The following is a 24,363-nucleotide window of genomic DNA, read 5'->3' as shown; positions in this document are numbered from 1 at the left end:
TGTATGTGTGTATATACATGTGAACTTTAAAAACAGATGGAGTCTATTGGTCTTTTAGTGCATAAACTTCTAAGACAATCGACTATGCTTATTACTCTGTGAACTTCACTGAGTTATTCTGCCTCTACTAGCCTAAAATTATTCCTTAGTGAACACAGGAAGGATCACAACCTCTACCTTGTAGTAGTAATTATGGTAAATATGATTATTACAGAGTTAGTGCTTTTTAAACTTTGGAAAATATAAATTTACTTTTCTCTTTCTCTAGATATCCTACTGCATGCCATCCAGAAAGGAAAAGCTGATTAAGGTCATTGTTTATGGCGACAAAGCCAAAGTAAAAATAATGACTCTGGGCATGGACTACATGTTTCAAATGAAGACAGTTAAAGACAAAGATTACAGTGTATCTGTAATGAAAAAAGTGACTACAAGTAAGGAAGATCATAAATAGCATTTAGTTTTATAGTCCTGTAACACTTGAAAGTATTTTGGCTAAGCATGATTATAGTTGTTTTAAGACACAAAAGCTGATAAATAATGATGATCTTAATGTGATTAAGAGAACTCAAAAATATGTGAACTTATAAAAGTATTTGTATATCTAGATATACTGAGAGTGACACAGAGTTTTTAAAAATAATCTGAAGCCAAAAGTACGCATATATGTTTGTATGTACATATTGTTATATATGTTACATACATGGAATATCTATGTATACACATGTATATATATTATGCCCTAATAATATAAACACAATTCATTTTCTACTGACCTGAGGGTTGATAAACAGAGTACTTCTGTTTTCTCTTTCCTGAAGTTTGTAGATTTATTGTAAATTGGTTTTGTAATGTTTCTGGGTGAGGTGGAATAATAATATTAGTTATCAACAGTTCTCGTGAAAATTTGTGAGGTTGCCTCTCAGTGGAGACTAAATGATAATGCAAGGAGCAACATTAGTTCCATTGATGAACAGATTAAAAATGCAGCAATATAGGAATGCTAAAAACTTTGATGTAAACAAAAAGAGCCACATTTGGAAAAGCCCTTACTCCTAGCCCTCACACCCTCTATAACTTATTCTCTTTCATCTTCTTTGGCATCTAGCTATCTGCTTGGTGGTAGCTAACAAAATTCTGATTATGTTATATAAGGATATTTATGGCTATAAGAGACACAAAGCTAAAGGAATGTCTTTATTACGAGTGATTTATGATTGACTAAGGAAAGATATTTGGGAACTAGAGAGAATATTGTTGTGTCACTTAAATTAAAACCCATATGTAATATCTTATTTTTCTGTTTGCAGAGATAAACATATAGAACATTAAACATGAAAAAAAGAGAAAAGAAAAAGAAAAAAAAGAACATTATACATGAGTAAATTAAAGGACTGTTACATAGATATTTAAATTATAATATTCATAATTGCTCTATTTTTACTAATATATGTGTAATTTCTATTTACATATAATTTACCTTTTCATTAGAACCATCTAGGATTTGTGGCTTAACCTTGAAAGCTGTGAATACTTCTTCAAATTTAATGTGGAATACAACAAAGACCAATTTCACTCATTATAAGATTTATATATCAAATAGAACATTTGCAAAAGACTATCTTATTTGGGAAATGGTGACTGAGCACACAGTTACAGGTGTGACTCCTGGTGTAATATATAACATAATGGTAGACAGAATAAGAGGCAACCTTGGAGGATCTGGCATGTTTACCAGGGTTGTTGCAGGTATGCAAATTATCTTTGATATTTAAGAAATTCACATGTCTGTTATATATTGTATTGTTCAAGGTAAAATTTCAGTGGAGTTTTTTGAAATTTGAAAACTTACAGTCTATAGACTATTTCAGAGGATAAAAGTACACATTTTAGTGGGCTGTTCTGCAGATTTTTTTTTTTTTTATAAGACGGAGTTTTGCTCTTGTTGCCCAGGCTGGAGTGCAATGACGTGATCTCGGCTCACTGCAACCTCTGCCTCCTGGATTCAAGAAATTCTTCTGCCTCAGGCTCCTGAGTAGCTAGATTATAGGCACACACTACCTCGCCTGGCTAATTTTTGTATTTTTAGTAGAGACGGGGTTTCACCATGTTGGTCGGGCTGGTCTCAAATTCCTGACCTCAGGTGATCCACCCACCTCGGCCTCTCAAAGTGCTGGGATTACAGGCATGAACCACTGCACCTGGCCTGTTCTGCAGATTTTTGAGATGACACGTGAAATATAAATTGAATAAAACATTATTTGACACATAGTGATCAATAAATGAGGTTAATATTATATTCAGTTTCACACTGAATTAGAGATCTAGCTAGTGGAATTATGTGGTGTATTTGGGGATCATCTATTCTCCTAAAAATGTGTTCTTTGTCTTTGACATCCTAATATGTGTTATACACATGAAAAAGCATAGTCTTATGACAGCCACAGGATAGTAAAGAATACAAGCATGGAAACACATGTAGGATAAGTCAATGCAACAGGTGAAGCAATGGAAGTATGTCCAAACTTATTGTAGTTACACAGAAGAGGGAAAGATTAGCTCTATGGCCTCGATGGAGAAAGCTCTTTGGGGCTGGTAATGTCTGTAAAAGGATTAGGAATTTGCTAATCAGACTAGAGAGGATATGGAGTGTGTGAAAAGGAGGACTCCCAGAGTTAGGGAACAGCCCATGCAAAATTATGGAGGTGTAAATGAATATGATGTATTTTTGGAACTATAAGCAATTCAATATTGAAAGACTTTGTTTTTTAATATGTAAAGAGAATAAAATCCTATCCTGAGTAATTTAGAGAGTAATTTTTAAATCCAAAGGAAGCTATGAAGCCTATGAATATTTTAAATTTTTCAAAAAAGTACAAGATTGCAAGAGTAACACATGAGAATTACTCTTAAGTGATCTTGAAGGCTATGGATTGGGCAAATGACCCAGAGGTCGCAGACATATGGTGATAATTCAGGGTATGGGTATTTATTATTTGGCTGCCAACATTTTCTTAGTTTCTTATTTTTGCTGTAGCAAATTATAACAACTCAAATGTATTATCTCATAGTTCTATAGGTCATAAGTCCAACATACTTCTCTCTGGTTTAATCAAGGTACTAGTAGGGCCGTGTTCCTTTTTGTAGATTCCAGGAGAGAATAATTTCCTTGCTCATTCAAGTAGTTTGCAGAATTCAATTCCCTGTGGTTGTAGAACTGAGGTAATTATTTCCATGGTGGCTGTCAGCTGACAGTTGTTTCCAGATTTTAGATGATGCCTCATTCTTTGACTTGTGATCCTCTTCCAACATCCAACAAAGGAGGGTCCACTGCCACTCGGGCTTCAAATCTCCCCTTTCCCCCCATCATATGTGACTCTTCTGCCTTCCTCTTTTACTTTTATGGGCTGGTATGATTAGATTGGGCCTATCTGGATAATCCAGGTTGATCTCTGTTTATGGTTTATAATCTTAGTTCCATCTGCAAGGTGCCTTTTGCCATGTAACACAACATATTCACCATTCCAGGGTTTAGCATTTGGGCATCTTTTGTGGGGGTTGGCCTTATGCTGCTTAACACATACACTATTATCCTCCCAAATGTGATATATATGTGATAATGCAAAACAAGGAATGAGTTTAGAATTCATGTACCAGCTTTACTCCAGGATTTGGCACTTGTTAGCTAAGTACTACTGGGCAAGTTACCTGATGTCTTTGGGTATCAAGTTTCTGAGAAATTTAAATTAGATGACCTCTGAGATTCTTTTTGACTTTTAAAAGAGTCAAACACTTTGCACATTTTTGTTCTATTTATACAGATAATCTATGACTTACAATGCTTTAACTTACTATTTTTCTACTTTACAATGATGCAGAAGCAATATGCATTCAGTACACTCCTCGACTTACATAAGGGTTACATCCAATAAACCCATCACAAGTGGAAAATATCGCATCAATTGTGATGGGTTTATCAGGATATAACCACACTGTAAGTTGAGGAGTATCTGTCTATATTAATAGATACTATATACCTTATCTATTTCTAAAAACCAAATATGTTAAATCATGTGTCAAATGTCTTCTTCTACAGAGTATTATGATAGGTAAAGTATACAATCAAATACACTAAAATGGGACCCATTCTAGAAGTTTTAGTCTGTGGCAGCATTTCTCAGCCTTACCACTATTGACATTTTGGACTGAGTGATTCTCCTTTGTGAGGATATGTCTTGTTAATTAGAGAATGTTTAGCAGCATCCCTGGCCTCTACTCACTAGATGCTAGTAGGATCCTCCCAATTGAGCCAACCAAAATTTTTGTTAGAAAATTGCTACAAGTCCCCTATGTGGCAAATCACAACTAGTGGTAAAAGCAGATATGTTTGGTTAGATACAAAGATCAAATAGATCATTGAGCAAAGATTGAAGAAAAAAATATGAAAAATTATTTTGTTTATACACAGGTAAAGGAAAGAGTACAGTTAGTGTGAGTGACAGAATTTGCTCACTTAGAGAAAATTTTGTCAGAGGAAAAAGTAACCAAGGTCGTATCAATATCAGGAAAGTTTCATAAAAGATGCAGAATTTTGTTTTCATTTTACTTAAAGAAAAGACCACTTTATAAAATAGTAGGAACTTGATGTTCTGGTTGCATAGTGCGGTTTAGGTGATGGTTTTGAGATATTGCAGGTAAGTAATTGAAGTCCCTGTTAAAACAGTATGGTGACTTAAGAGATGAGTATAATAAGAGGAAATGGGAAAAGATGGTAATCTGGGTTGCCTGGTGGTGGTCTCCAGAGCAGAAGGACATTTTCCTGTCCTAATTTTTATAAATAGAAGAGTGATAATGATGGAGCAATGCTTGGGGATCCATTTTGAGCAAAGCACTGAGTGGATATGAGGAGGGGGCTAAGCTAAGAAATGAAGAACAGGTAACATGATGGTTTAACTAAGAGATGACCAGGGCTTTTAGAGAAAAATAGTAGAAATAGCAATAGACTATTAATCATAGCTTACATTTGTACTTAGTTCTTATTATCTTCTAAGCACTTCACATGTATTAACTTATTTTATTCTCACAACAAGGTGTGAGGTGTTATTATCCCCATATAGATGAGGCCGGTGAGGTATGGAGATGTTAAGTATTTTGCCTAAAGTCTTGTTTACAAGGCAGAGTCAGGATTTGAACCCAGCAATCCAACTCTAGGGCCTGTGCCCAGTGTCTGTATTAAAAATTGATTTTTACACCCTGGTGGCATCCGATATAATGCTGACTTTTTAGAGGATGTTTATTTTATTTATAATTTATTCCTAGCCTATTTCTTAAATATGAGGAAGCTACAGGCACTTGATAAGTATACATTGCCCTGGCATGGGACATATTTAGATTGAATCCCTTAAGCCAAAATTAGAAGTCCTTCAAATAATAATCTTAGGCTTGAAAGAAAAATTGTAGATCATCCAATTTTGCAGTTGAATCTATTCTAAAATATTAATTAATTCATTTAGGATTTTAAAACCTGCTGTTATTTATAAGCCACTTTGTGAAAGTTAGAGGAGCACACAGTTTTCACAGTGATTGAAAACTTGAGACTTTGTCTCTGGGTCTAAATCTTGGCTCTACCATTTACCTATTAGCTATGAGACTTGGTGGAATACTTAAATTCTTTGTTCCTCACTTTTTAAATGTCAATAGTAGTATTCATGGTGTTGTTGCAAGTGTTACATAAAACAATATATGAAAGTGCTTAGCACAGTGCAAAGTGTGTCATAAGCTTAAGTAGGAGTTAGTTCTTTTTATTTTGTAAATCTACTGTTTGTATATCTCATTATCTGTAATAGCATATATTATGTCCAACCTATAATGTAATCACAGAAAAATTAAAAAGTGAATTTCAAAACTTATCAGATACAGTGTTAGTGCAGAGAAAATATAAAGTTAACAATGATGATGAAACTTTTAAAGTCTTAGTATTTTATTTTAAAATATCTGCCCGTTGTACTCTTTTGCTTTCTTGATACCATTTTGATAGGTCTGACTCTTTTTGAATGTTCTGAGATATGTAAGATTTTGTTTATATTGGACGTCTTCCCAACTCTGTTGAGCTGTTTCCTTTACAGACACAGACCATCGGATCTTATTTCTCAGCTTCTTAAAATAAAATTTAGGTAAATTCACTGCAATGCCAAGGGAAAAGTTAAGAGATGCTATAGTTAGAGCTGTACTGTCCAATATATGGTGTTTGGCAGCATGTGGCTATTTAACCTTGGAATATGGCCAGTCCAAATTCAGAGGTATCGTAAGTTTAAAATGTATATGAAATTTCAAAGAGTTAGTATGAAAAAAATAATGTAACCACCTCAATAATTTTATTATAATTATATGTGAAATAATGCTTTTGATATATTGGGTTAAATAAAATATATTATTAAAATTAATCTTACATGTTTCTGTTTACTATTTAAATGTGGCTACTAGAAAATTCAAAGTTGCATGTGTGGCTCACTTGGTAGTTTTATTGGACAGTGGTGGTTTAGAGACTCACAAGATATATTAGCATATCTGAGGCTTTAAAATATCCTACAATAAAGAAAGCTGCTTAACTTAAAAAGAACTTATTTGACAAAGTGGTTTGATTACAGAACATCTCTTAAGCTCTAATGATACAGGGTTCTGAGGATTCATTTTTAGGAAATTAAAGTCTGGAAGAAACATGTAATTAAACCTAGAATTCCTTTTGCCAGCCCTAATTAAGTTGAATATGAAATGATTTTTTTTCCTCTTAAAACTCCAAACATTTCCACTTCACAATGTTATTTTTATTGGTTAGTAAAAATTAGGTTGAGAATAGTATTTTTGTTTTTTAGTTTCTTATCTTTTGAGAGATTAAATTCCATGGAGAATAAATTATATCTTTGTTATGGAGTCTATTTTCAATTAATTGAATCTTCTAGCTCTTAACCAGAAAGCGGCACTCTTCCATAATGATTTAAGCATTGCTGTAGATCTTCCACCTTTTTCTGAGGACAAGCTTCCCTCCTCTCAGCCTAGAGTACCATGATTTCCTACTAATTAGCTTCCTGCTGCCATTTTTACCTTGCTCTAATTTATAGCCCATATTTCAAAATTATATTTTTAAACAAAAAACAAGCCCCATGGCTTTCCTGCTTAAAATTCTTTGGTGGCTTCCCACTGAATTTAGTTTAAAAACCCTAAAATCTCTAGTATGACCTACATGATCATCAGTCTGTTCCCCTTTCTTATTTGATCCCAGAATCTCTGGCTTTCCTCAGTTACTCCTATTCTTTTTCATTTCCAGGGCTTCCATACACTTTGCTATTTGGAAAGGCCTCTACCAAACTCTTGTGAAGATTCCAGGCCTTCCCTCTTGATCAGATTGGCAATTGTCCAGACCAATATATTCTTCCTTCTCTTGGTGAGACACCATTCATTCGTAGGCAAGGGTTGTTCAGTCCAGGAAACCACATCCTGTTTCACCGCCATCCCAGTAACTAGTGCTTCACTTCTCACATCTTCCTTTTTCTTCCAAAGTCTTATTCCATGTCTTCATTAGTTTCTTGTCTAATACTTCATAGATACTAGTTACTGTCTGGGGTCCCTGAAACAATAGTATTAAACCCTCACGCAAATCAGTAAATGTGAGTAGCAGTTGGTTAGATAGATCAATCATGGTAGATTTTTGTCTATTTTAATGTAGCAGATAGGAGAATCAAGCTTTTTTTTCTCTCAAGCTTGAGAATACAGAAGGCATAGGTCTGATTTACCTTGGAAAAAATGTCAGCAGCTAAAAAGAAATTCTACCCAACACAGGCTGGGTATTTCTCTGATTTTTTGCCTTGGGTTTACAGTATTCTTAGAGTTACCAGAAGAATAGTGGACAATTAGCGGTTGATGCCAAGAGAATGTTTGGAACTCTGAGAATGTTGGGGTGGACATTAATCAATTGATATAAGCTTTGGGTATGCAGGACAGCGTTATGTTATAATCATTAGAAGAACTTTCAAAAGAGATAAAGAAAAACTATTTCAGAAACATTCTTCCCCAAAACACCAAGAAAACGACCTATTATGTTAATATTTCTGTTATATGCAATGTGCCCTGTTAGTTTTGTTAGAAAATGTATATTTCATTATATCCATTTTCAAATCGTTTCTGGTAGTGGGGTTTTAAAATGATAAATGAGGTTCAAAATTAATTCCAGCCTCCTTTCGTTTAGAAACAGTGTTAGCTTGAGTCTGCATCAGACATGTTTTACATGCCTGGCTTCATAATCTTTCTTCCTCCCCCTATATTGTTTGTCTGGAATCTGCACTAAAGATAAGGCAGAGTGCATACCTGACTCATGGCAACCAATCAGAAGAACTTTATTGGAAAACTCCCTTCAAGGAGGTACAGGCAGCATAAACAAAAGTTTTGAAAAAGTCGAAGCAAAGGTAGAAAAATATGATTGAAATGGCTAAAACAATTGGTACTTGTTTTAAAACTATATTTCATTTCTGATATGAAACCTTATCTTTTCTTTTAAAGAAACACCTAACAAAATATTTATCAGATCAGCACCGTAGAAAAGGGAAAAAGACATTAAAAATTTAAAAAAAGATAAAATAACAAATATTTATCAGTAATGCTCACCCTTTAAAAAAATCTGGAAAATTTTGGTTATATATTTTTCCAATTATTTTCTGTTTGGTAAATTTCCAAGTAATTGGATAAACAGTTTATATTTACTTTGTTTTAAAATGATTCAAATTTTCAATTAGAGCATAGGCTTTCAAAAACAATCTGGTCAACCAGCAGATTTTAGTAAATAAGAAAGATTTTAGAAACAAAATTAATTGTTATATTATTTATGATAGTTATACCTAAAACCTAGGTGTTGTTAAATATTTACATGTCTAACACCCAAATATAGTTAGAGATCATTTATTGTACTCAGTGATTTCTAACAACATGATTATTTTGGAACTTGAACCTATACTATTGCTTTGCATTTTTTTGAAACTTTGGGAGAATAATTTTATTTTAAACCTTTATTTTTCAATATCAGAACCAGAACAACCTGAGAAACTTAGAGCCTTCAATATTTCCACACATTCCTTATCTCTGCACTGGAGCCTACCCTCTGGTCATGTGGAAAGGTATCAAGTGGATCTTGTTCCTGACAGTGGCTTTGTTACTATCAGAGATCTTGGAGGTGGAGAATATCAGGTATAGTTTTCATTATTGTACTTGCCGAGTCTACTTGTATTTATATTTTGCTCCTAATAGGAAAGTTCTTTATTTTATGAAACCTATCTACCACAAAAACTTACTGCTGGTTGGGTTTTTGAAAGCGTAAGTTGAAGACAAAAACGTTGATGTCAAACTGATGAGTGTAAGTTTCAGCATCGGTGGACTGTTACCTTAGCAACATCTATGCTGCTTTTTTTTCTTTTTTAAGTTCACCCTGAACCTACAGCCAGTCATCCAAGGGTTCATGAATAGTTTAACAAAGAAAGGCAGAGCTATTGAGTAATACAGGCTCATTAATTGTGTACTTGCCAGAAGGATCTGTCTTTAAATCATTAATGCAGGCAACATTTCTCTCTAGAGCCATCAATGTGATTCTACTGCCTGAAAAATGTAATAAAGATGGATTTTCTTATCATTTTTATTTTACTTTTTATTGGGACTTCAGAGACACAGGTATTTTGTATACACTCTTTAAAAACAAGGGCTAAGCCATTGGCTGTAGATTTCTCAAGACTTGAATAGTTGTTCCTTGTGACAGTGAACTAGGATAGATAGAAATGCTGACTTAGGCTGTGATAACACAGTATGTTTTATGAGTTTTTATTTTAAAGTTATTTGGTAAAAAGTTATATAACAAATCTGTATTTTACAATAGTATGGAACTTATTGTGATGTTATAAACAGTGCAGAGTTATATAGGGAAGTGTTAATTTTTGTTACAGTGATATATTTATTTTAGCTTTCTTGCTTTCCAGAAAGAATTTTAATGCAACATTTGTTTGTGGTGTTCTAGGTTGATGTTTCCAATGTTGTTCCTGGTACTAGGTACGATATAACCATCTCTTCAGTTTTTACAACATACAGCTCACCTGTTAGTAGAACAGTGACAACAAATGTAACAAGTGAGTATATGTTTTAAATTACTTTATAAGTAAAGTATGTGGAGTCAGTATAATTCTACTGGATGGAAATACTTATATTGGCAACATGTACATTAAATTCATGAAAACAGTGTAGAATAATTAAGGCAAAATGGAAACTTAAGAAAGTGATCTGCTTAGAACCTGCATTCTGCTGTTTCTTCAGCTTCCTTTACTTTCAAAGTCCTAAGATAATTACTCTATACTTGTTTGTGAAATAGATCAGAGAGACTGTTAATGCTAACATTTAAATAATACAGAACCATGAAAATAAACTGGTTACATTTGCTCAGGAAGGATTATTCCGTTTGTAAGACTGTTTCGTGTTTTCTTAGTTTTTCTGTGTAAGCCTTGTATTAAGTGAATTTCTTTTAAAAATGATTTGGCATCAAAAGTATATTTGGCATGTAGTATTTAGTAGCATTCCATTTTTCACATTCTTATAAAATAATGTGTTTGGTATTCCCCATAGTATTTTTTTTTTTAAATAGTAACAGAGCTGTTGGGAGTATAAACTCATATTGCTCTTTGGAAATTTCAAATTTTACATTTGTAAATACTGTTATTATGTGTTTTTGTGAAAATGCAACAATTATTTGACCTTTTAACAAAGTGGGTTTTTAAAAAATAGAACCAGGGCCTCCAGTCTTCCTAGCCGGGGAAAGAGTTGGATCTGCTGGGATTCTTCTGTCTTGGAATACACCACCTAACCCAAATGGAAGGATTATATCTTACATTGTCAAATATAAGGAAGTTTGTCCATGGATGCAAACAGTATATACACAAGTCAGAGCAAAGCCAGACAGTCTGGAAGTTCTTCTTACTAATCTTAATCCTGGAACAACATATGAAATTAAGGTAATTATTTTGTATATGACTACTTAGTGTTCAAACATTTCATTCATTTTAAAAGTGTAGGAGGTTTTTCCCACCTTGTCAAGCCTTTACAGCTGAATACAGTCCATGACTGACAAACAATGTTCAGAATCATGGCCTCACATCCACCTGGGATTTTAACACTTGGTAAAATGTTATCGTCTCTTTTCATTTCAATTTTTATGCATATTTGTATATTACCTATTTCATTTTTTCTATGAATATTTTTGCATATATTTATATACGTGTATGAATATAATACAATACTCTAGAAAATAAAAATTATGTAAAGTTAAAGAAGGAAAAGTTAAATGCAAACAAGAGGCCAGGGTAGTTTGAATGCAGGTATGTAAACCACAGGATGTTACACAGTTATTAAAAATTGACTTACAAGTTTTATTCTCCAATTTTCTAGAAACCAAAGTAAAAAGGGCAATAAATCTGTTATACGATTTACGTATGAAAATTGTATAATAGTTGCATAGGGGAGCTCAATTTTTTTTTCTTTTTTTTTTGTTGTTGTTTTTTTTGTTTGTTTTTGGTGCTTTAGATTGGAGAGAAAGTCTTCATTGAAGGATTAATAGCTGCAGGACTGGATTTTGTAAACTTCTTTCCATAACAGCTAAGGGTAAAATAATAAAACCAAACTTAGTAAAAATAATTTTGCCAGGTTTTGAGATATTGTGGTCTAAGAACATGGCCTTGATCTATATATAAAATTTAGACTCCAAAGAAATGTCTTTTTTTAAAAATTATTTTTGATTCAGCGCGCATGTGCGCAGGTTTGTTACATGGGTATATTGTATAATGGTGGGGTTTGGGCTTCTAGTATACCTGTCACTCAAATAGTAAACATTGTACCCAACAGGTAATTTTTCAATCCTCACCCTCTCCCACCCTCTCCATTTTTGAAATCCTGTGTTTACTATTTCCATTGTTATGACCATGTGTACTCATAGCTCCCGCTTGTAAGTGAGAATATGTGGTATTTGACTTTCTATTTTTGAGTTATTTCACTTAGGATATGTTCTCCAGCTCCATCCATGTTGCTGCAAAGGACATGATTTTATTTTTTTATGCCTGCATAGTATTTCATGGTGTATATATACCACATTTTTTTTTTTTTACCCAGTCAACCATTGATAGATACTTAGGTTGATTCCATGACCTTGCTATTGTGAATAATGCTATGATAAACATGGGTGATGGTGTCTTTGTGATACAATGATTTCTTTTCCTCTGGATAGATACATAGTAGTGAGATTGCTGGGTTGAATGCAGTAGATCCATTTTTAGGTCTTTGAGAAATCTCCATATTGCTTCTCATAGAGGTTACATTTCTAGCAACAGTGTATTAGTGTTCCCTTTTCTCTGCATCCAAACTGCCATCTGTTTTTTTGACTTTTTAATAATAGCTATTGTGACTGGTATAAGATGATGTCTCATTGTGGTTTTAATTTACATTTCTTTGATAATTCCTAATGTTGAGCATTTTTTTATATACTTATTGGCCACTTGTATGTCTTCTTTTGAGAAATATCTGTTTATGTTTTTTGTCCACTTCTTAATGGGGTTTTTCTCCTTGTTGTATTGTTTGCATTCCTTGTAGATTCTGGATATCTGTCCTTTGTTGGAGGCATAATTTGCAAATATTTTTTCCTGTTCTGTAGGTTGTCTGTTTACTCTGTTAATTATTTCCTTTGCTGTGCAGAAACTTTTTAGTTTAATTCAGTCCTATTTAAGTCCATTTTAGTTTTTATTGCAATCGCTTTTGATGTCTCCATCATAAATTATTTGCCTAGTCCAATATCCAGAAGAGTTTTACCTAGTTTTTATTACTAAGATTTTTATAGTTTCAGGTTTCATATTTAAGTCCTTAATCCAGAATGTGTTAATTTTTGTATATGGTGAGAGCTAAGGATCCAGTTTCATTCTTTTGGATATGGCCAGCTAGTTTCCCCAGCACCATTTATTGAACAGAATATCCTTTCCCCATTGTTTATTTTTGTCAACTTTGTCAAAAATCAGTTGGTTGTAGGTATGTGGCTTTATTTTTGGGTTTTATATTCTCTTGCACTAATGTGTATGTGTATTTTTGTGTCAGTACTGTGCTATTTTAGTTACTATAGCTTTGTAGTGTAATTTGGAGTCAAGTAATGTGATGCCTTCAGATTTGTTCTTTTTGCTTAGGATTGCTTTCACTATTTGGGCTCTTGTTTGGTTTCATATGAACTTTAGGATTGCTGTTCTAATTCTGTGAAAAATGACGTTGCTAATTTCATAAGAACTGTGTTGAATCTGTAGATTTCTTTGGGCGGTATGGTATGATGATTCTTCCAATCCATGAGCATGGTGTTTTTCCATTTGTTTGTGTCACCTCTAATTTATTTCATGAATGTTTTGTAGTTCTCCTTGTAAAGATTTTTACCTCCTTTGTAAAATGTATTGCTAGTTATTTTATTTTTTTGTGGCTATTGTAAATGGGATTGAATTCTTGATTTCATTCTCAGCCTGAATGTTATTGGTGTATAGAAATTCTACTTATTTTTGCACACTGAATTTGTATCCCAAAACTTTATTGAAGTCGTTCATCAAGTCTAGGATTATTATTTTGGAGTAGTCGTTAGAGTTTTCTAGATTTTGCACACTGAATTTGTATCCCAAAACTTTATTGAAGTCGTTCATCAAGTCTAGGATTATTATTTTGGAGTAGTCATTAGAGTTTTCTAGATATACAATTATGTCATCAGTGAACAAAGATAGTATGGCTTCCTGTTTTCCAATTTGGATGCCTTTTATTTCTTTCTCTTGCTTGATTGCTCTTGCTAGGCCTTCCAGTGGGAGTGTTCAATAGGAGAGGTGAGGGTAAACATCCTACTTTCCTTCCATTTCTTAGGGGGAATGCTTTCCATTCAATATCATGTTGACTGTGGGTTTGTCATATATGGCTCTTATTATTTTGATATATGTTCCTTTGATGCCTACTTTGTTGAGGGTTTTTATCATGAAGGATATTGAATTTTATCAAATGCTTTTCCTGCATCTGTCGAGATAATCATATGGCTAACAGGGTTGGAAGAAAAATACTGAAGAAAAAATCTTTAAGTTTAATAAAAAGGTAGAATATTTTTACTTACAAGACTTATGAAGGCTAAATTTAAACTTATTTTATTTTCCAAAAAATCAGTAAACTAAAGCTTTTAAAAACAGATAACTTCGGCCGGGTGCAGTGCCTCATGCCTGTAATCCTAGCACTTTGGGAGGCCAAGGCAGGCGGATCACCTGAGGAGTTCAAGATCAGCCTGGCCAATATGGTGAAATCCCATCTCTACTCAAAATACGAAAAATTAGCCGGGTATGGTGGCGAGTGCCTATAATCCCAGCTACTCGGGAGGCTGAGGCAGGAGAATCACTTGAACCCGGGAGGTGGAGAGTTGCAGCGAGCTGAGATCGTGTCATTGAACTCCAGCCTGGACAACAAGAACAAAACGCCGCCAAACAAAACAAAACAAACAAAGAGAAAAACAAATAGCTTTTGTTATCTTTGCACATTGTACTTTATAAAGTGTCTTTATAAAGTATCTTTTATACTTTATGAAATAGATAACTTTGGTTAATTATTTAAAAAAACTTTAGCTTAGTGACATTTTTCAAAAATAAATTAAGTTTAAATTAAATAATTTAGCCTTTACAACTGAAATACTTCATTTTTAAATAAAACTTATAGTTAGCTTTTCATTTTTCTTCCAACCTTGTTGTATTTACATGTCTGTTGTTGACATTTTGGATATTGGTTTGAACATTTCTAAAGAGCCACTTTTGCTAAGAATCATGAACTCAATGTAGTTACTTTCAACAAATATTTGTTGAACATTTACTATCTCTTTTGCATTTACAAAAAATGTTTAGTCCTTTACATAGTTGGGGTTTTTGTTTTGTTTTGTTTTGTTTGTTTGCTTGTTTGTTTTTGAGACGGAGTCTCACTCTGTCGCCCAGGCTGCAGTGCAGTGGTGCGTTCTCGACTCACTGCAAGCTCCGCCTCCCGGGTTCACGCCATTCTCCTGCCTCAGTCTCCCGAGTGACTGGGACTACATGCGCGCGCCACCACGCCCGACTAATTTTTTTGTATGTTTTTTAGTAGAGATGAGGTTTCACCGTGTTAGCCAGGATGGTCTGGATCTCCTGACCTCGTGATCCGCCCGCCTCTGTCTCCCAAAGTGCTGGGATTACAGGCATGAGCCACCGCGCCCAGCCGTCCTTTACATAGTTAATATGCGAAATTTAACATCGTCTTACTTGAATGCTACAGAAAGATGAGCTTATAAAAAGCAGTGCTAAATTAGGCCACAGGAAAATGCTTCCAGTTAAGGGATATGTATGACATTTCCAAGGGATAATAAAGAGTAAAGATATCTTCTGAATCTTTCCTAAATATAACATCAATATCTTCTTTGAGCTTTGAAAATAATTAAATATAGAGAAGGAAATATATAAAACCTGTGTAAATATGTGATTTTATACAAATGAGACGCTCTTCCTAGAGGATAAGAAATATTGGGAGAGATTTTGCCAGGAAGTTTTTTCTTACTGGAAGTATGCCTATTTGCAAAATTAAAGAACACGATCAGAACTGGAAAGCAAATACTAATAGTATGATTCCCACAGTGAGAAAAGAAAAAAAAAAAGTTCATACCTATGTAGAAGTCAAAATAAAAGATTTGTGATGACTATTTTATGAAGAAAACATAACTTAAAGAATAGGCAACCTTTTTCTAACTGACATCTGAGTATTATATAATATAGGTATTTTCTGTCAACATGCACACGTTCAGATTAATTAACATGTCAATATATGCTATTGAGGATAATTAAAAATTTTTAATGTGCTATAAGAAACTATTGCTCATAGGAAGGTGATTTAGTCAGCCTAGTTCTGCTTAGATCTATTTTTACTGAGTTTGAATTTTTATTCCTTGAATTCTCTTATTTAAGATCTATTGGGAAGCCCTTACTCTCCGTTTCATCTTACACTTTATACATCATTCTTGTGACCTTTACTCTGTTCAAATAAATGTTAGCCATTGTAGAATTCCAAAGGGTATTTGGTATGGTAAATTTGATGTCTTTAGTATAAGTAATGTTACGGAAAAAATCCTGTTAAGTATTTTACATGTGCTATTTCATTTAGTCCTCAGCACAATCCTACAACATAGATACATTGTTATTCCCATTTTAAAGACAAGAAAAATGTTACTTACAACCTTAGGTAAATTACTCAAAGCTACTATCTGGGAATTGATAGAACTACAGTTAAAACAAGGTTATGATTCCAGTCATGGCATTCGCAAAAGCTTGAGTCTTATTCTCATTAATGACATTTTTCTCTTTCTATTCTAATCTATTGGAAGAGATTATTCAAATCAATTTTTTTATCTTTAAAATTCTAGAATTCTTAGTTTAAATTATTAATTAAACCTACTTATTTTTAAAACAGTTTTTTTGAGTATTTATTTGCCTGATTAGATTGTGAACTCTAAATTAAGGTACCATGTACATGGCCTCTTGCATTTGTTACAGAAATAATTGTAGTGTCTTTTATGTAGTGGATATAGTCGAGAAATACTGAGCTTTCAAAATAAACCCAACAGCTGCTGGATTCTTGCTCTACCATTTATTCCTGTGTGACCTTGGGCAAGGTATTTGACCTCTCTCAGCCAGTTTTCTCATCTATAAAATTTTGACAATAATACTTTATATGTTGATTATATAGATATCTTCATCTTTACCTTCTTCCTTGAGAGTATTAAAAAAGCATCTTTGGCATTTATCTTATGGATAAGTCAATTTTTTTTTTTTTTTTTAAATTTTAGATTCTGTTTTTTCAGGGAGTGAAATGTTTGAACACAATCCGTTTGGTCTGTTCTAGGTTGCTGCTGAAAACAGTGCTGGCATTGGAGTGTTTAGTGATCCATTTCTCTTCCAAACTGCAGAAAGTGGTAATTTTCCTGTCATTTATTTTAAATTGATTTAGTCATGAGTTTGTCACTTAAGATAATAAAGAATATAAATAAAAGCTGACAGTAAAATACATACAATTCTCAGTAGCATGGCCACTCAGTTTTAGAGTTCTTTCAGAGAGCTAATTTATTCATTAAAATATGTATTATTCTTTCTGATTATACGAGTAGTAATTGTTATCTTACAAAACTTTGAAAAAACAAGAATAAAAAATGAAAATTATCCACAGACTTATCATATAAAAAACTCTTTGATCATTTTGATGCATTTCTGGCTTGTCTATTTCCCCCATTAAGATATATTATATGACTATACATTAATGAAAAGTTTGTGCTATGTATGGACGTTTATATTCTGACTTTTCTTTTTAACATTAAGTCATAAGCAGGTTATAAGGCTTTTGGAAACATGGATTTTAATAGTTATTATATTATTCTGTAACATGCAGCCATTACCAAACCAATTTAAGATACCTCCATTCTTTGGGAGGCTGAGGTGGGTAGATCACGAGGTCAGAAGATCAAGACCATCCTGGCTAACATGGTGAAACCCCGTCTCTACTAAAAATACAAAAATTAGCTGGGCGTGGTGGTGTGCACTTGTAGTCCCAGCTACTCGGGAGGCTGAGGCAGGAGAATGGCGTGAACCTGGGGGCGGAGCTTGCAGTGAGCCAACATCGTGCCACAGCGCCACTGCACTCCAGCCTGGGTGACACAGTAAGACTCTCCCCCCTCCCTCCCCGCCACACACAAAAAAATTCCTCCATTCTTCCAGGGGCATAGAGGAAAAATCCTGATGTCACCTGTGGCTCTTTTCTCTCACAGTACACATATAATCTATCAGTAAATCTTACCAGCAGATTCATCAAAGTGTATTCTGACTCTCACCCTCATTGCTAACATCCTGTCCAACATTATTCCCAATAATTGTTGCATTGTATTTTATTTTTATTGGAATGCAACTGTTCTAAAGTCCCTTAATTCCTACCTTATAAGTCTATATTCATATAGACCTCCTTCCAAAGATCTAACTTTCTTATGTAATTTATGTGGCTATTATTTATAAATTATATTCTAGCATTCTTTTGTACAATGTAAACCCAAACTTTAGTTATTTGGCATCTTAATACTAGGCATCTTTATTATCACTTTTTTTTTAATCTCAGACATTTTGTTTCATTTTGATTTCTTTCAAAAGTGACTTGTCGTGTTTGTTTTATATTCTGAAGGATCTTGGTTTTTTACTCTATCAGTTTTACATACTTTACCATGAGGTTAATGGAAATAATTTCTCCTAATTCTAGCTTCATATTGGCTTCATGCCAACTCAGATAGAACTCAGATTATTATTATTACTCTATATAATTAATAATTGATAGAAAAGCATAATGAAATTCTGAAGAAAGCTGATTTTGAAAATTTAAAATACAATAATCACAACCAATTGGAGGGTATCCACTTGATATTAGGCACTAGACATTTATAAACATTCCAGAAATGTGCTTTTTGGTGAAAATGGTTGGATAATTGATTCAGTTTGCTACTTTTTTCATATCTAATGAAATTACATTATTCCAAAATAGTTAAAGAAGTAAGAAATTTATCCCAACTTATTTGTATGTTCATAACTATTGATTGAATTTTTTTCATATTTATTTGAAACATTTCATCAATGCATGTATTAGCCCAGTTATCCTAAGGTAAAGTTGATTTGCCCCAACTCCAGTTTTTTTATTTTAGGCAAAGTTCAGTTAAATATATTTATAAAAATCTTACACAAATAGATTTTATGCAATGTATTATATATTTAATTTCATGTACCATGAAATTATATAAATGTAATTCTAAGTTTTATAACAAGGTGTTTTCCTTCCCAATCTTTCTCTTCCCCAGCTCCAGGAAAAGTGGTGAATCTCACAGTTGAGGCCTACAACTCTTCAGCAGTTAACCTGATTTGGTATTTACCTCGGCAACCAAATGGCAAAATTACCAGCTTCAAGATTAGTGTCAAGCATGCCAGAAGTGGGATAGTAGTGAAAGATGTCTCAATCAGAGTAGAGGATATTTTGACTGGAAAATTGCCAGAATGCAATGTAAGTACCACAGAACACTTTCTATGTCTCGAAAAATCTTAGATAAGCTTATATTTTCACATTTCTAGCATCTAGATATTGCATTTTTACCAAAGTTTTACTAGTTATTTGATTAGTTATGGTATCATGTTATACACAAAGTTTTATTAGTTATTTGATTACTTAGAATATCATGTTACACAATTGGCCTTATTCAGGCAGAATACAGGAATGGTTTGAGAACTCAAGAGTGAGAGATTAAAATCATTTAGGGAATTGTGAAAAGACTTCATGAAAGGAGTAACATTTGTGATACACCATGGAGCAAGGACAGATAGAGATTGTGTGATGGTGGCATTCCCAGTAGAGTATACTTTATAAAGCCCTGAGGTGGAAAAGTATGAGATATAATTGGAGAAAATATTTTACTTCCGTGTGACAGGAGGGAAGAGTACATGTAGGGTAATCGTCGAAGTTAAATTTGCAGAGGTAGATTGTCATTGTTGTGCATATCTTGGGTAAATAATTTGTTGTTACTCTGGTCATTGATGATAAACCTCATAATAGTAATGCTTTATTATAGAATAAGTATCGTAATTTTTAATTATAAGATAAGCATAATAATGCTTTTCCTAAAATCATTTTAGTAATCTTTGTGTTATTATTAATGAAAACACAGTCAAACAGTTATTTTTGTTGTAAATACTTTAAAAAGTCTAAAAATCTTCCTTTTCAAATTATGATATATTTCTAATACATGCACACACCTAACATATGAGCTAGTGGCATACTAGTACTTTTTGGGACTTACGAGAAAAAAAAGATCATTAACAATAAGAAGGTGGCATTTGAACATACACAAGAGTAAAATTATTTCAGCTCTTTGGCTCTTACACTGTTAACGTGAAGCTTAAAAATTCTTACAAATGATTTTGCTGTAGTTTTACCTTTATTTTAAGCCACTTGAAATTCTATTCATAAAGGTTAAGGTATAAGGAATACAATAAATATGTTCTCTTCTAAAACTACAGACATAAATGGGTACAAATAAAATCTAGCAAATTTGTCTATAACTTGCATGTTATGTGTGTTTGTATAGCATAAAAGAAAAAGAAATGAATTACATGTTCTTATTCTCATGTCCACCAAGAGATACAGCATTATTTCTCTGTTGATATTATTTTATTTACTAGGAGAATAGTGAATCTTTTTTATGGAGTACAGCCAGCCCTTCTCCAACCCTTGGTAGAGTTACACCTCCATCGCGTACCACATATTCATCAAGCACGTTGACACAGAATAAGATCAGCTCTGTGTGGAAAGAGCCTATCAGTTTTATAGTGACACACTTGAGACCTTATACAACATATCTTTTTGAAGTTTCGGCTGTTACAACTGAAGCAGGTTATATTGATAGTACGATTGTCAGAACACCAGAATCAGGTATGGTTCACTTTTTGTAGATAAAAAGATTTAAATGACTTAGAGAATAATGTTTTATTTATATACATATTTCTTTTTAATTTTTACCTTTCAGTAACTTTTTCCCCTAATAATATACCACAGGCATCCCATCAGGGGTTTCTTCGAATTTCTATACCCTTTTATATTATAGCACAAAATAAGTATTTAAAAGGAGAAAGAAGATTTGCAAGAAACAATTCTTGAGCTGCTGACCCTGATCTTCATATAAGCTTTTGTCATTTTATAATCTCAGCATTTTTTTTGTAATCACCTTTGCCATTCTAAATGATTTAGAATCATCTACACCTTCTCTCACTGTTATTGCCATTACCAAAAGCAAAAATACCTGCACTAGCAGAATGAGTATGTGATTCACATTTTGGTATCAGATACGAGCAGTAGCTAAAATATATACCCACTTAAATCCCATTTGCACTGAAGTTTCCTCATCTGAAAAATAGAGACAGTAATAGTACCTTCCTTAGGGTGCCAGGGTTAAAATTAAATGAGAATAATTAGATATTATTATTACCACTAAATTTTATGAGAATGTATTTTCGGAATGGTATTCATACATTTAATTATAGTACTATATCAGTATTCATGTAAATATATGTATTTATATATTTCATATATTTATAAAATTTCATGGATATTGATATAGTCCCATAATACATGAGGTATTTATTATATGCATAATACATAGTTGACGTATTAGATATATCGTAATGTAGTATCAGGCATTAGGTTGTAATTGCCAATTTCTGAGGTTATTGAAAATTATTGGTAGAGTAATTTCACTAAAGCATTTTTTTCTAATAACATAGCTGTTGGCTTCTGTTATTTTTCATTTCATATAAGTTTGAAGTTTTTTTGTTGATTTAAATAACCATCTTTGAATTATACCATTTTCTTCTTTCATACTCTTTACTTTTTATACAATAAAAAATGATTTCATAAGGGTCATACAAGGAGAAATTTGGTAGATAATAATTTTGTTTTGAAAAATATTTGGAATTGTTTTATTTCAATTAAAAGAAAGAATAAACATCTATGAAAAATAGAGTAATTTAAAATGTCATTATTCTTTTCATATGTTACCAATGTTACATTTGAATCCTCCAACTGTAGGGTATAAATTTCTTCTTAGAACAAATACAAATATTGATAGAAAAAGTAAAAATTATTGCTAATAATTTTTGAGGCTTATTTTCTTGAAACTTCTACCTGTGTTAATAAGAGAGAAAATGTTTATCAAGCCAGATATCCAGACTTTGTGGAACACAATATATATATGCAGGTATAAATGTTTCAAGATAATGTAGCACTGACAATAAATATATTACAATGAATATTAGAATGAAACTGGCACAGTGCAATAATATACAGTATTAAATAAAGTAGTAATTGTTAAAAATAAGTTTATCTGATGATCCAGCATGTGTTATTCACAATTTTCAATTATATTCCATTTTTTCTTTAAGTTAAAAAAACTCTTTGCTTTCAAGTGTGATATTTTATTTTCCTTCTTTGCCTTTGTGTTTTATTATGTGTATTTAATAGGGTGCACTTTAATTTTAAATATATATTATGTATTTATTTTCTATGATTATTTTAGTGCCTGAAGGACCACCACAAAACTGCATAACAGGCAACGTCACAGGAAAGTCCTTTTCAATTATATGGGACCCACCAACTATAGTAACAGGGAAATTTAGTTATAGAGTTGAATTATATGGACCATCAGGTAAGTCTTAATTGGTTTTGTGTTTGCCTTTTGGTGTGAGAATAATAAAATATGTTACCAATATCAAACTCTTTTTAAAAGTATCAGACTCTTTTTAAAAGACCCTGCTGTTGAAACAAACAATAGGAAAGTCATAAAGAAAGTGAGGTCCTTTGATTTTTTAATTCAAAACCATAAATGAGTATAAGAATGACAAAACACTATTCATATTCCACATTTCATGTGATGCATGTGAAAAACTAGAGATAACTCCTCAAGAAAAAAGTGTCAGTGGAGATATACATCTTCAAATATTTGAACAAGAAGGCCTTGGCTTACATTCATGAAGAACAATGGACTTTGACTATATTAAATTAGATTTCTATTCACTGCTAGGAGCCTAGTTTTTAATCATTAGAAAGAGCTCTCTAAAAATAACATGGAAAATCTCTGTATCTTCTGCTCTATTTTCCTGTGGACCTAAAACTGCTTTAAAAAAGGAAGCCTATTAAAATTTTAGGCAGCTTTATAAAGTGGCAAGTTCTCCATCTTTGTAAGCAAGCAGGACCTGGGCATCCACTTGCCAGAGATATTTTGAGAGGTTCAAATATTATATCATTAGAAGTGAATTATGTAAAGTCTAAAATTCTCTCCTGATTGAGATCCTATGGTTCTATGAAAGAAGTTTAATTCTAACAGTGATGAAATAACATAAAGCCACATATTATCATATATTTGGGGGCATTGAAAAAGATACAAAGTTTCAACTCATTTTATTTTGCAATTTCTATGGTATGAATCACTCATCACCATCATGAGTAACTTTTATCTTTCATCCCTAAGTAACTTATGCTCTTAAAATTCTGAAATACTTTTACTCTGTAAAAAAAGATAATTCCCTCCACCCACCCATCCAATACACAGAAACAGACATGGATACACAGCTCCATCTTTTCTATCTGATAATATTGTTCAATACTTGGCTGAAGTACTCTTTCATTTGTGAGACTGGCTGATAAATCAAGTGAGAGACATTTAGCAATAATTGCATTTAGCCTAATGGGAGTGATCATGTGCTTCCAGTATGGTGGAACATGTGGGGTAAATACCTAACTAATTAGTTTAAGAGCGAATGGAAGAAGATCACTGGAACAGTGGGTGTTAATGGAAATGAGGAAAATAAGGAAAATATTAATGATATAAGAAAAACGAGAATTACTGGAAAGGTATCTGTGTGAGTAGAAGGTGAGATCTTTTGCTCAAATGTAGCCATTGGTTTGAGATAAGAATACAGATAATTTGTCCATACTAATAGATGATTTGTCCATAATTTGTTCTTATAGGCTGTAAGGCAGAGTATATGGGTATAGATGCTGGTAAATATATAGTTGTGTTGGTGGGAGCCTGTGGCAAATGTTTTCTAATTGGTTTACTTTTTTCAGTGTAGTGGGAAGCAAGACCCATTAGTTGGGAGTGAAGATAGGGCAGAAAGTATTAGAGGTCTGAGCAGAGAAGAGTAAGTGTAAAATAATCATCTAGAAGAGTAGAGTGATTGGACCATTGACTATGTAAGTTGAGTAAGATTCCAGGCACCATGTAGGGCTCATTTGAGGTTTGGCTACAAATAAAGTGATATCAATTAATGGTTTTGTGCTGTAAACCAGCTCCCTTCAACTAGAGAAGGGCAAGGGAATTGGAGGCCTGTGTAAGGCAGTGATTATAATTGAAATTGACACTGAAGCTGGGTAAAGAGTGGAAATCAAGTGGTGAGGGGCCAAATAAAAGAAAACAAAAATAAAATACGTGATTAAATCAATGGATTGTTGATTTCAGTGGATTTAAAGAATTATCAGTTCTGGATTACAGAGGAAGTGTAAAGGACATAAGCAAAAGTGGTTAGAAAAAGTTGCGTGAAATTGAGATTCTTAATGATACAGAGTAATTGATGATAGTAGTGTCTAAGTTATGATCTTGAGGGAGTGGCTGAAATTCTGGAAAACTAGATTATTTAAGGAAATATCTAAGTAATT

At 32.9% G+C, this 24,363-nt stretch overlaps 1 protein-coding gene across 2 annotated transcripts in view; it reads left to right on the top strand.

Moving 5' to 3' along the window:
- The first annotated feature begins 278 nt into the window (after positions 1-278).
- Positions 279-24,363, top strand: part of LOC105473300 (protein tyrosine phosphatase receptor type Q) — a 222,050-nt gene continuing 197,965 nt past the window's right edge. The window contains exons 1-8 of one of the 2 annotated variants that reach the window (XM_071071389.1): positions 279-434; positions 9,074-9,234; positions 10,052-10,160; positions 10,810-11,036; positions 16,981-17,050; positions 18,965-19,164; positions 20,337-20,586; positions 22,226-22,354. In XM_071071389.1, coding sequence (XP_070927490.1) covers positions 281-434; positions 9,074-9,234; positions 10,052-10,160; positions 10,810-11,036; positions 16,981-17,050; positions 18,965-19,164; positions 20,337-20,586; positions 22,226-22,354 — 1,300 coding nt within the window. In that variant the 5' untranslated portion in view covers positions 279-280. Of the gene's footprint in view, positions 435-9,073; positions 9,235-9,599; positions 9,712-10,051; positions 10,161-10,809; positions 11,037-16,980; positions 17,051-18,964; positions 19,165-20,336; positions 20,587-22,225; positions 22,355-24,363 lie in introns of those variants that run through there. The other variant, XM_071071390.1, reaches the window with a different exon arrangement.

The sequence above is a fragment of the Macaca nemestrina genome, chromosome 10, assembly GCF_043159975.1.
Source record: "Macaca nemestrina isolate mMacNem1 chromosome 10, mMacNem.hap1, whole genome shotgun sequence".
In the NCBI taxonomy this organism is placed as follows: domain Eukaryota; kingdom Metazoa; phylum Chordata; class Mammalia; order Primates; family Cercopithecidae; genus Macaca; species Macaca nemestrina.
Note: the sequence above shows the minus strand (reverse complement) of the source record. Positions and strands in the feature narration are given on the sequence as shown.